General features: G+C 41.1%; 1 protein-coding gene across 2 annotated transcripts in view; it reads right to left on the reverse strand.

The window, feature by feature from the left end:
- The window catches only part of CPEB4 (cytoplasmic polyadenylation element binding protein 4), a 45,321-nt gene extending 33,257 nt beyond the window's left edge, over window positions 1-12,064 (reverse strand). The window contains exon 1 of one of the 2 annotated variants that reach the window (XM_037398904.1): window positions 9,012-12,064. In XM_037398904.1, the coding sequence (XP_037254801.1) occupies window positions 9,012-10,133 (1,122 nt within the window). In that variant the 5' untranslated portion in view covers window positions 10,134-12,064. The remainder of the gene's footprint in view (window positions 1-9,011) is intronic. The other variant, XM_037398905.1, reaches the window with a different exon arrangement.
- Window positions 12,065-12,885: the final 821 nt, after the last annotated feature.

The following is a 12,885-nucleotide window of genomic DNA, read 5'->3' on the forward strand; positions in this document are numbered from 1 at the left end:
GAACTGAGATCAAGCACGGAAAGTATCTGTTCAAATAAGAAAGCAAAATGTGAGCAATTCAAGGCAGGCATTTGCTCTAAACTGCTGCTCCACAACCATTGTTATTACAGCAGTGAAGATATGTTTTTTTGTCCCTAACTCTAGCTGTGAAGCTGAAATTTCTCCAAAGCACACAGATTCAGCTTTGATTGCTTTTAAAACCAGTGGTGAACTAAAAAACAGTATTGCATGAAGACTGTTGCGTATCAAGTTATAATGTTCTTGACTTCCAGTGATGAAGTGCTAAAGTAGTATTGATTGCAGTGTTGCAAGAGGCGTTCTTTGTATCAGACAATGATCGGTCATCTTGGACTTTTAACACCTAATACTATTTTAAGAGCAGGAACCCACTAGCTCCTAGAGCCCTGATCCATTTCCAAGTTCATAAGTTACAATCTGACTGCTAAAAATATACTATTCTTTAATGAAATTTTCTAATATTTTTCCTCTCTTCAGAACAGTTTATTACTGACACAGAACAGGTGAAGTATTTCTACCCAGATGAGCTGCATTTCAACAGCATTAGAAAAGACCAGAGTTTGGAACCATCTGCTTTATTAGTCTAGCCCAACATCAGATTTGCTATAAAAAGCATAGCGCTTGCCTTGTCTCTCCACAATATTTATTCCCTTTGTCATTTATATTACAACGTAATTAAGGCATCATAGAAAAACTATCATAAGCATTTAAATTCTTCAGTTCTGTGGTTTACTTTCACATATTTCCTACTGGTTTCTTCCTTTCCCAGTAGTATTTATGGTTTTGTTTTGATTTATATGTTACTAATTCATAATTATTTCAAACTCTAGTTACACTAAAATACCTTTGCAAGATTGACTAAAAATCCTTGGGTCTGTATCCTAGACCCATAAGAATCCAACAGCTGTGTAACTCGGGAATGGATACTAGAAAACAATCTCTAAATTTTCAGCAGTCCTCACAACATGACAAAAATAGCCTAAAACACAGGTGGGAGCATTTTCTGAAAAACTGACATCCCTCAGTAGCTACTCCTTCCATTCTGGCTTTCATAGTGTATTGTGTTTCTCTGTGTGGAATTAACCTCCAGCCCAACCCATGAACAGCTACAAAATTCTTATTTCACAAAGTGCAGAACCTCAGTAGTTCTAAGTCTTTGTTGAATCTGTGGCAATTAACATTTCAGTTGTCTGAGATATGTGAAGGAAGAAACCCAGGCTGAGTAATTTCTAGTTTATTGTGCTGTGTATGATCTGGAGTACAGGAGCCTGAAGACAGTCTCTTGTCTCTAAAATGTCTGTGTTACGTTGGGTTGAGCTACAGTAACAAACAGAAGGTTTTGCTGCAACGGTTAAGTTTTTAATACCGAGAACAGACAGTTTAAACATTTGACAAGAAAAAATGGAATTGAACTGGTTAGCTGATAGGGACACCACATTCTCCCAATGTAAGCTTTTTGTGTTGAGTAGTTTATAATTTTCCCCTTCTGAGTGAGCCAGCAAGTTGTCAATTTTGTAGTATAAGGTCCATAACCTTCTAATCATACTGCAAGCTTTTTACAACACGACCCTGCACACCGATACAAAAGAACAACTGGTCACATTCCTACCTGCAGCTATTAGCAAACACGTAAAAAGACCTGGCTAAAATGCGGCCCACAGTCATACTCATGCTTTCCAATGGTTCCAGTACCTTGTCACAGCACTGGAGAAGAAAGACTGTCATAGGCTACAGCACTCTCAGATTGCTGCTATGTTACTATTTATTTCTTGCCTATCTTTCCAACAAAAGGTCTCTGTGCTACAGCATATCTAATCGTCATTGTCAATTCATGGTGCTGAATTGCCCCAGCCTCAACACCCTTGGGAAGATCAGTCTTGTTCCTGGGTTGTTTGAAACAGTTTGCTCCTCCAAGTCTCTGCTTATCATTAGAAGATAGCAAACCACGTTAAGCACAACACTGAGAGCCACTACTAGTGTTACATTGCATTTGGATATATTCCTGAAATTAATGCAGCAGTCTACCTCTCCGGGAATGCAGAGTAATTCAAGAACTTGGTATATAAGTAAGCCTGTATACATCCATCCAAGGAAAAGATGTCAGTCACTTATGTCAGCAATATAAACCAGTCAAAATGGCATGCTCAACTGGTTCAGAGGTTCATACAGTGCTTATTATAAAATAACTCCATTAATTTAATTGACTACTTGCCCTGATACTGAAAGGGTCCACACTACTAGAGAAAGTCACCATTAGTAGCTTTTTTAGAATTTTTTTTTTACAATTTAAAGGCCTTTTTATAGTGAGGCTATTTTGAAAAAAGCACAAATTTTGCCAGTCTTCCAAGATGGCCAGCACATTTTATCAGAAACACATATCTGAAATATATATGTATTATATATCTAACATAAAAATAAAGACTGATGACAGGTAAGTGGTAGTGGTCATATTGCTGAAGAAATGTGTAACTATACATTTAATTCCATAACATCAAAAAAGCTATAACAATCAAGACATTGATCATTAACTGATAACTAAATGTGAGCTTTTCTCAGATACATGTTAGTTGAGTTATAATGCACATAAGTCATGCTGTACTTAAGAAAAAAATACTTCTTTTTTTTTTTCCAAAGATCTCATGTAGAGAGAATTAATAAAAATATGGTGGTGTTTCTCATGGATCAACTCACAAAGTTACAGTGCTTTCCATGGAGCTGGATTGCTTACTGTATACTTTTTTTATTTATTTATAAAAAGACTTAGGAGTAATAACTACCCTGGAATAAAGCAGAGTATGTTACACTTCAGTCACAAAATAAGTTAACTACAGCCTGATATTATTTACCCAGGTTGATTACAAGAACATGGCTTTACATGTATTTGTTTAGGGCATCCAGAATTTTGCTTTATTGGGGGCTCAAAGCACACACACATTTACCCTTGGAAAACAGAGCTGAGGTAGAAAGACATCAGGTTGAACACAGGGCCACCAAAGAAAACACAAAAAAACCCAAAAAACAACAAAACAACCAAAATCCCCAAACAACCTGCTGTCTTAATACATGACCATGTTTAAAATGTCAGCCAACATTTCAACAGACATTCATTAAACGTAATTTTGAATAAGCATTATTGTTTTCACAATTATATAGAAGAAGTGACAGCTAACAGATCAGGTTAAGAGAAAGCTATCGAGACCGTAAATATTCTACAACAGCAAACACAATAGTTTCGAACTATATGCTGGCCAGCTCTGTCTACAGAAAAATAAAACTCTTCTGATTCTCCCACTGTCTAGAAATCATTTGTGTAAGTATGTGAGTGCTCATAACAATGCGATCTTATTGTTAAAGCACAGGGAGAACGCAGGACTTCATGTCACAGTTTTGTCATTGGATTCATATAGCATGGGCAAACCAGTCTGTAACAACAGCGGTTTCCCCACTAACACCTATACAGATTATTTTATAGTTAGCGGTCTTGTAAAAAATAGAACCACGTGTAAATAATCACTAAATTCTGGTTCCTATTCCAATTTTATTTTTCAAATTCCGAAGACATTTCATTCCAAAAAGGAAGTTGCTTGCAACTAAGCCTGTACAATATATACTGGGACAACCTCCTATGCCAAAGAAATGAAACATTAATTTTTCATGCACAGGAAGATCATACTTTTCACTTAATAATCCCATACTGAAATACTCTCGCACATCAGAAAAATGTACATGTAACTTAACTATTGAAGTGCAGATTCCTTATATTTAATCTGTACCCACAGCATTATCATCACCTGAAAACTGAGATCCAGAACCTAAGGATTTCTATTCAGTGCTTCCCACGACGGGCCCCCCCAATGCTAAAAACCCAAACTGCACAAAAAAGTAAAGCCTGGCAAAGCCTGAGCACTTGCTGGTAGCTAAGGCTGTGCCTGATCTTAAGAAATAGGACTTCTCTGGAGACAGAGGCATCAATAATAATGCAAAGTATGCCACTGCATTAAGGAATTTATCGAAGGTGATTAAGCTGTATTTATGGAGTCGGTGCAGTTGTAAAACTGGGCCTTATTTTATATATTTAAATCTTTGTCAAACCAGAATACTTGTGAAATTTGGAAAACTCACAACTACATTTGCTACCCACATTATAGCACGGGAAGCCTGAAACTTTCTGAAACCTTGTATGTATTTCCCACAATTCAAAAGCCTTTTGTCTCAGGCAAAGTAAAGTGTGTAGGGAGAGGTAATATTGTAGGTACTAAATAGAAGTTCCACATTTTTCTTTTAATTGCAAAGCAAATTTGGACTAGATTATGATTCTGGGTAAGCTTCTCCTCCTTCCCACCATGCTGCAAATGCTGTATTCCAGCTCCTAGTCCAGTATCCAGTGAATTAAAGGCTTTGAATAAACAGGTTTTTCCTGAAAGGATGTTGCTGTATGCTGCCCTGATCATCTTTTATAGCTTCACCAGGGAACAATAAGAAAAAGCTGGAAAAGTGACGCATAACAGGAGTTTTTTTGGGAGGGAGCACTTCTGGTTTAGTCAAACTTGAACTTTTTTTTTTTTTAAGTGTTAGAAATTACAGACCTTTATAAAAAATTCCAGTAACATGTCTGATTCTATTTTAGCCACACATTAAGTTTTTATGTATCTTCTAGAAATTATTTTCCACAATATCTTACATTCTTAATCTTTATGCTGGACTGCTAAGTATGCAATTTTCAAAGCAAAATGCTTAATAAGAGTACTCCTTTTAATCTTACAAAAATACAAACATAATTCAAATAGCTTCTAACAAAAGCTCTCTTTAAAAAGAAACCCTGAGGTCAAAAACGCACAGGAGGGCCAAAGCTGAAGTATTAACGTCAGTCGTAAGTTTATAAAACAAGAACAGTGTTAACTTCCACAGTACTTAACTTGTGCATGTCATACCACATTAGAGTGCTTCTAATTCCACAGATCAGTAGCTGTGGGGAACAGCACACAAAACACTAATTACTACACAGCTGATGTAGTTGTAGAAAAATGGGTGAACAGACATTCAAAAATCCAACTTCAAGTTTATATTCTATTTTAAAGTGATAGCTTGAAACTTCTTGGAATAATTGCTGCTCCTATAATAAAAATGTGATTCTGCAGAACTTTTTGCAAAACATGTAGCCTCATTTTATGCAACCAGCCATCATGACTTATGAAAAGGTTCCTCAAAAACAAAGAAGAAATATTAAAATAAAGAGGCACGGTAAAGAAATTTATTTGCAAAATTCCTTCAAGAGGAAAGATTGGCAAATGCATTCAAGAGGTTATTTTTTAATTCCAGCTTCCCATGATTTTGTTTAATGCACTTATTAAATCAACCCATTTCAAACAAATCATGATGTATAGCTCAGAATTAAAACACATTCTGTAATCACGTATGTGTTTTCTCAAACATTCCATATCTGCCTCAGGGAAGAAAAAGTCTCTCTGGCACAGACCCTCAATGGATTTGGAAAGGGTTATATACCTGGAAACTAGCCACTACAGAAGAAAGGAAAAAACATTTTGAACAAGTGGATATAATGAACTGCTCTCATGTATAAAATTCTTTGAAATGGGCAGTTATTTTCAAGCCTAATTCCAGGAAGAAAGACAAATTATTTTTAAGCATTTTTACAGAAAGCTGGACGCTATTGCTTAACATGCTTGTGCCTTCAAAGAGCAATTTAAAAAACATCGTCACACATTTGAAGATGAGATCTGGAAACCTGGAAATGCCTATCAAAGCAAGATTTATGCGTTGCATAACAGGCAGGATGTTCTACTCTTATGAGGAAGTACAAGTACATAGCAAAAGAAAAGCCAAAACAATCTTTACGGCAATACTGCAGTAAAATGCAATGAGCACTTAGTTTGTCAGTGCTGCTGGGAGAGAAGTAGAAGGAATTATTTTTAAAAAAATCAGTAATTTTGTAAGATGCAATAGTCATAGTGAAAGCATTTTAATTTGTTAATTCTCAGGGAAGGCTGTTATATCCAAAAGGCCCAAATATTTTTTTTTTTTATTCAGGAACCATTTTTTCATTTGGAGACCATTTCCTTTTCAAATGAACACACAAAGAACAATGGCTTTTCTCTTTTCAAAAGATCTTTGAAGGGGGAAGCCTGCCCAGTGGCTAAAGCACAATATCAAAACTTGATTTCATTAACAGATCTGGTAACAGTCTTCTCTGACCTTGCTTCCAGTTCCATCTCTGCAACAAGAGGTTCCTACAGACATGCTACTTCTGAAATGTTACACGAGACAGAATTTCAAATGAAGAACAAAACCCACAATGTTTTGCATGCAGCTCTCAATACCAAGCAAGCAATCCTGAAATTGCAAGATTACCAAACAGATCATCGCAGTATTCTCCTTTCATCTGCACTATTTGGAATGCCCGTTTCATCACAAGCATCTAAGGTCTATGGGCAAAAACATTTGAAGTGAGGAGCAGTTCACATTAGTGGTTTATAGGGACATTATGCAATGTTGTCCTCTCTGAAGAGGAAATGACCACTTACACTTGGTTACCCTATTTCCATCAAAACAGACTTCTGTGTTTCACCAAGCTTTGGAGTAAAGACAACCTCTGAGAGAAAAAGAGAGCGATCCCAAAATATTTGCAGTTGATGGTTTATATATTGCCTTCTAAAGAAACTAATTTTCACTAGATTGCAGCAACACTTGTTAATGATTTAAGCAGCAACACATAAATATTAAATGAAAGGGATAGTTGTATCAAATTACTCCATTATGTTGCTGAAGCAAAGACAGCTTTCAATTATTTCCTAAACAGGAATCTAAGAAGATTCTAGTAACAAAATAGCCTTGTCCAGTACATGATTGCATCAAGGATACTTCATATAAATATATATATATATGCATGAACACAAATATACAATAAGCAAAACTTATTTCTGCTTTGAGTCAGGCATACAATCAGCATAATAAAATGAAATAAAGAACACATCAAAGGTCAATTTTTACATCATTTGTTTCCAGCAATTCAAAAATTCAGTATGCTTTCAACACAAAAATGACGAAGTGACCAAAGGAGCTAAAGGCTTTATACAAAAAAAAGTTATAAAAAGCAGTTGTCCAAGATGGCTTCAAAATTAATCAGCATCTTTCTCGATCTGCAGTGCTGAAGTCCTGTTTTGCTGTCCTGCCCTTTTCTTCACAGAAGTGATAGTAACAGACTGCAAAGCACTTCACTCTTAACACTTTCCTTTTTCTTGGCATGAAGGAGTGTCAGACTTGGTCTTGACATGTACAGCTTCATCTTAGTGTTTATGTAAACAGATACCAACATGCTACACAAAAATTATTTCTTTACCAGGATCAAAATAAGTGTGTCTGATATTTTATGTTTGGAACACAACCCAGAACTCAAGGTTGACTTTGCCAATTTCCTGAAATTTCCTTGATGTCAAACCAAGCATGTTTCTATCACTGAGTATATATTTGGGCCTTACACACAGCAGCAAGGACACACTTGGTCTCATTCTGTCACTCTGAACATCAGCTATGTGTCAGGGTACAGAATGAATTAAACTGTGAGCCAAGTCTCACTGCAGTGAGGCTGAAAAAAGACCGACTCCAGCTGTGTCCTTTTTTTCTAATGGTTTCAGTGTATAAATTTGGTATGCTGGACACAGGTTCATTATATTAATGACTAATCCTGACATTAAAATCAATTATTACTATGCATTCTAAATTTAAAAGGGCTCTACCTGATATTGAACCAGCTAGTAGCTCTGCAGTAGAAAAAGGTCTCTTGACAGAAAGTTATTGCCAGCAGCTGCTCTGTTGTCAGAAGGCTGCATAGGCAGGCCCCGCAAACCAAACAGAAACTGAACAGTTTACAAAGCAGAACTGAACTGTTCCTATGTCTGAATCTACAGAGTCATTATTAAATATAATTCTGTTTCTTTAGGGTGGTTTACAATGTGAGACATCACACAGTTTTTATCTACAGATCTTTCAAATTATTTTAAAGTAGGTCACCCTGGTTCTTCCAGCATGGCTAGAAATCATTTGGAAAATTTTACTTTTGCCCTCATTTGAAACTTTGAAACATTGAAAAACAACCCTCTAAACGTAAAAGAACTCTTCATTTTTTTGATTCACCTTACAGTTTACAAAAGGTGCACACATACACACAAAACCTAGTTTTAACTAGTGGTCAGATGAAGAAAAGAGTACTCCTGTTTTAATTTTTACTGCAAATTACGTTCAACATTATACAGTTCTTCTCAAATTCCTAAGAAGTCAGCCTAGAAGGAGACATTGAACTGCCAGACAACCTGCCTCCTGCCAGGATAAGGCCACATTAAAAATATAGGAGAGCACCAACTGACACTCCTCCAGATCTATTTTTGGTGATAATTTAATAGCCTGTGACAAAAATTTGCTGTCATTAATGAGGAAAGCAAACTGCATTGATTACCATCATGTAAAAAAGTCAAAGCTTCCAAAAATGCTACAAAAAATATGTTGCACTACAAGTCCATATGATACTGTAAAACTAAATAAAATCACCTAATACTTTTTCTCAGATATGGCACATTCTCAAATACTTTAGAAGGCCTCAGATCTTTCATACCTTCAGCAGCAGCAGCACTTTTTTCCTTACTCCTTTCTGTAGATATACTTGCTACTTGTAACTATGTTTGCTCATCAGCTATTTCTGAATGTGTCTTAAGTATTAAGCTGGACAAAACTGGCTAATACAGACGAGTGGTGGGCAACAAATACTTACATGACTAGCACTATTGAAAAAAACCCACCATGATTCACAGCTCAGAGAGTAATTCACACGATGACATTTCAAGTAAGCCATATATTTTTTTTTTAGTTGCAAGCGCATTAAGTCATACAATCAGATGTACTGTTGAAACACCAGACTCTTTCTAGGTCATTTTAAATGCACCTACGTGTTATTTTTCTTATGGATATAACAGCGTGCTCACCTGAAAAGGAAAAATGTTGTCAGCTCTATTCAAACTGTCTTCCATCCATGACTTTGGAGCAAAGGCCGAGCTGGGTCGAGCATATTTCTGCAACTGGATATGATTACTTGCAAAATTCTTCTTTAAGGGCGAGATGGAGTTCAAGGGTGTTATCCCTCCGTTCAGTCCCCTGCGGTGGTCTCGACCTTGGGACCCACCCCACCCACCGTATCCACCGCCACCAGGGCTCCACGAAGATGGTGTAGGCGATGGACTTTGGTAGCTGCTCCATGGAGAAGGTGGCTTGTTAAGATTATTAGCCAAATGAGGCAATTGATTAAAAGCAGCATTTCTATGTGTGAATGGAGGTGGATGAGGACTTGCAGGAGACCTCCTCTGTTGCTGATGCTGATTGTGATGATGCTGAAAATGGGGGTGATGAGGGTGGTGTTGAGAGAGGGGTCCAATTTGGGGGGAAAAGCTACCACCAAAGCCAGGGCTGACGTGATGTGGAAAATTCTGAAACAGCAGAGCACCATTATTAGCTGAGGCAGTAGGGACCCCTCCCTGGTGAAAAAAACTTGCATCTTCATTGATTATTGTAGAAGAAGAAGGAGCTATAGCTGCAGACCAGTTACTAAAACCAGTCAGAGAAGATGCAGTGGATGTCAAGGGCTGTGTCGAAGTACCTAGCCCCGAAGCTTCTTGATAATCAAATCCTGTTAATACCGGCGATTCTATTCTTATTTTCTCCTTTCCATTGCCGTTCTCTGAAGAATTATCGCCCTGATTTTCTTCAGTTTTAGCTTTCTCAGGTTCAGAGAGCATGCCTGCTTCCTGACTTTGACCAGGGGAAAGCTGCTGTTTTTCTAGGGACTCTTGCTTTTCCTGTTGCTGAGTTTTAGATTTTTCTGACCCCAGAATCTCATCCTGAATATTATGGGCAGCTGGAGCAGGAAAGAGCCAAGCTGACCCAGCACTACTGCCATTGGCAGCTGTGTTATTATTTATAAAAGCAGCAGGGCTGGGGGTTGCATTTTGATGATGGTGTGGAGGCTGCAGATGTGGATGAAATCTGACTGGAAAAGCTGACTTATTTCCAGTGTTGTTTTGCACTAACACTCCAAACCCGTAATCCCCCATTTATTATATTTAGGGTTTGAATCCTCCCTGTAAGAACAAGTTGATGTTTAGTGTTTACCTTGTCCTCTTCTGAGGCGAGATTAGTAAGTATCCTGTTTTTAGCTAGATATTCCAGTTTCTCCCTCCACGCTATTTATTTCAGATTTGGATAAAGATGTTCGTTTTTTGCAAAAGATAGATCTCTTCAACTATTTAAATATGTCAATTTGTGTCTGTTTCCTTCCTTTGGCCAGGAGGAAGGGAAAAATAAATCTTTGGTTCACAAAATAAGAGGCTTCCTTTTTCTAAAGGAAATGCACAGCAATAAGAGAAAAAGCTTCTGGGGAATAAGGATAAAGAGATTCTAACTATCCTGTTTTTTTCCTCCTCAGCAGCCTTGACTCGCCCATAAATGAGTTAAGAGGGAAGGAAAAAAAAATAATATACAATGACGTCTGGTCCCCCGACCCCTTGGCAGCAAAAAATAGATTTAAATCTGGAATAATTTAATACATCTCTATAATCTAATATATATTTGTGTCCTGTTCAAAAAGAGTCTTTGCTGTGGGTAAGGGAAAAATTTACCTCAGGATCTCAGCATTCAGAAGGGTGAAAAGGAAGAGTGAGTTGCAGAAGAGGCTTTTTCCCGTGCTGCTGGGTTTAACCTATTATATTTAGTAATAATATGCACTCTGTGTGTGTGTGTGCGCGCGCGCGTGTGGTTGTTTAAAGGGGTAAGATCTTATCTCAGGAAATTAGTATTCTATGTGTGTTGGGTGGGGAGTGAGTTGTGCAGGAGAAGGGTGGATTCTTGATGCTGCTCGTTTTGGGCTGGGTTTCTGAGCTCGCCAGACTCGCTTCTTATTTATGATCCAATATTTGCGTGTCCTTCATATGAGTCCTGGCTGTCCGAAGAGGCAGATTTACATCTCAGAAATGAGCATTCACCGTTCGGGAAAAGGGAGGGGAGGGGACAGCGAGTTGTGCAGGAGGAAGGGGAAGGAGGTTTTCTTGCTCTCACTGCTGCTGGGAGGGTGGTTTCTGGTGCGGGGCTCGCCTCCTTCCACCGAGATACGGGGGTTCCCCGCAGACGAGCGAGCCCCTGGCTGAAAGGCCGGGCGGGTACGCGTGTGTGTGTTGTTCCTCCTCAGGGACCAGGCATCCAGCGGGGCAGGGGCGGCGCTGGCAGGCTCGGCTCGCCAGGCCCCGGCTGTGGGGTGTCCCCCGCGGTGTCCCCCCTCCCTCACAAGAGTCCTGGTGGCGGGGAAGGCAGGAGGGATATTTTTTACCTCAGGAGAGGAGCAGCCTCCGGCAGGGAGGGGAAGGTGCAGGCGGCGGGGGGCCGGGCTCCTCTCTCCCCCATGGAAGGTGTTTAACCGGTTCTCCCAAATCGCCCGGAGATTACGGGGCAGGGGCTCGGCCGCTGGGCGCAGCGGAGGGGGGACCCGGCGGACTAACCGGGGCGCGGGGTCCGGCGGCGGCGGCGGCTCCTCGGAGCAGTCCTTCCCCAGCTGCTGCGCGTCTTCTCGGCTCCAGGCGGGCTTCCTTCCCCCTCATGTAAACCGGCCGGGCACCGGGAGGGTCGCCGTGGGGGACGCTGCTGCCGGGAGCTGAAAGGAGGGGGGAGGCTCCGCAGGCGAGAGCCACAGGAGAGGGGGGGAGGGCTGCCGCGACACCGGCTCCGGAGAGTCGGGAGGCGCTTCGGTAGCCGGCGAGCCTGGCTGCGACGGGTCCTCCGCGCTGAGCCTCCGCTGCTGCTGCCGCCTTGTTTTGCCTCTTTTTCTTTTCTTTTTTTTTTTTTTTTTTTCCTGTCTCCTTCCCCTCCCCCCACCCCCCCAGCGGCCGCCGCTTCCTGCCTCGGTGCCGCAGCCGGTGCCTCCCTCCTCCCCACCCGGCCGCTGCCGAGCCCCGTCTCCTCAAGACCGAGCTGCCGCACGAAATGACAACCAGCTGGAGGAGGCAGCGCGGCACTTCCGGTTCGGCGGCGGGCGCGCCCCCGCCCCGCCCCCGGGCCCGGCTCCCCGGCCGGAGGCCCCGCCCCGCCGCGCCCCCGCCCCCCTCTTCGTGCCGCCATCTTTGGTAGGGGCAGGGAACACCCTGTCCGGGGCGGCCACTTTTGGTTTTGGAATATCGCCTGCAGCTCGGCAGCCATCCTAAGTATGGGCAAAAGGTCAAGACGGAATGCTCGGCGGGGCAGCCATCTTGGACTGAGGAGAACGGTTCCCGCCTCGAGCGGCCATCTTTGTGGAGGGCAGGTCGTCCGCCTGGGCGCAGGGCTGGCGGCGGGGCCAGGCTGCTCGGGGGCACCCCAAGCCGGTGTCCATTGATGGTCGTTCCCTGCAGCAGTGTCATGGCTAATATCTAAAAATAAAATCCTACCTGAAACGCTGCCTGTTTATAACACCCTTTGGCGCCCAGGGGCTGAGGTGAACCTTGTCCCCCCTCAACTGCCCAGGCCGCCACATTTGCACCATCTTGCTCGTGGAACAAGTCAGCAAAATAATGTAACAGTGTTCAGAGGGCAACTTACGTGGAGAAAATACCACAATACCTGAGTGATACTTGCTTTTTGGCTCTTGAAACATGGAACTGGGATACCATGGCAGAGGGTCATAATAAAAAGATGTGGAAACCTTTGGGAGTTTTCTGAGTTTGTCATTCTAAAAATCTTTTGAAACTCCAACTCACGGAGGTATTTTAAAGGCTTTCCCAAATAACTTGTGGTTTTTTGGTTCTGAAAAAGGCAAAAAAACTAGTTAGTGAAAGAGAGGCA

Source organism: Falco rusticolus, chromosome 8, assembly GCF_015220075.1.
Source record: "Falco rusticolus isolate bFalRus1 chromosome 8, bFalRus1.pri, whole genome shotgun sequence".
In the NCBI taxonomy this organism is placed as follows: Eukaryota; Metazoa; Chordata; class Aves; order Falconiformes; family Falconidae; genus Falco; species Falco rusticolus.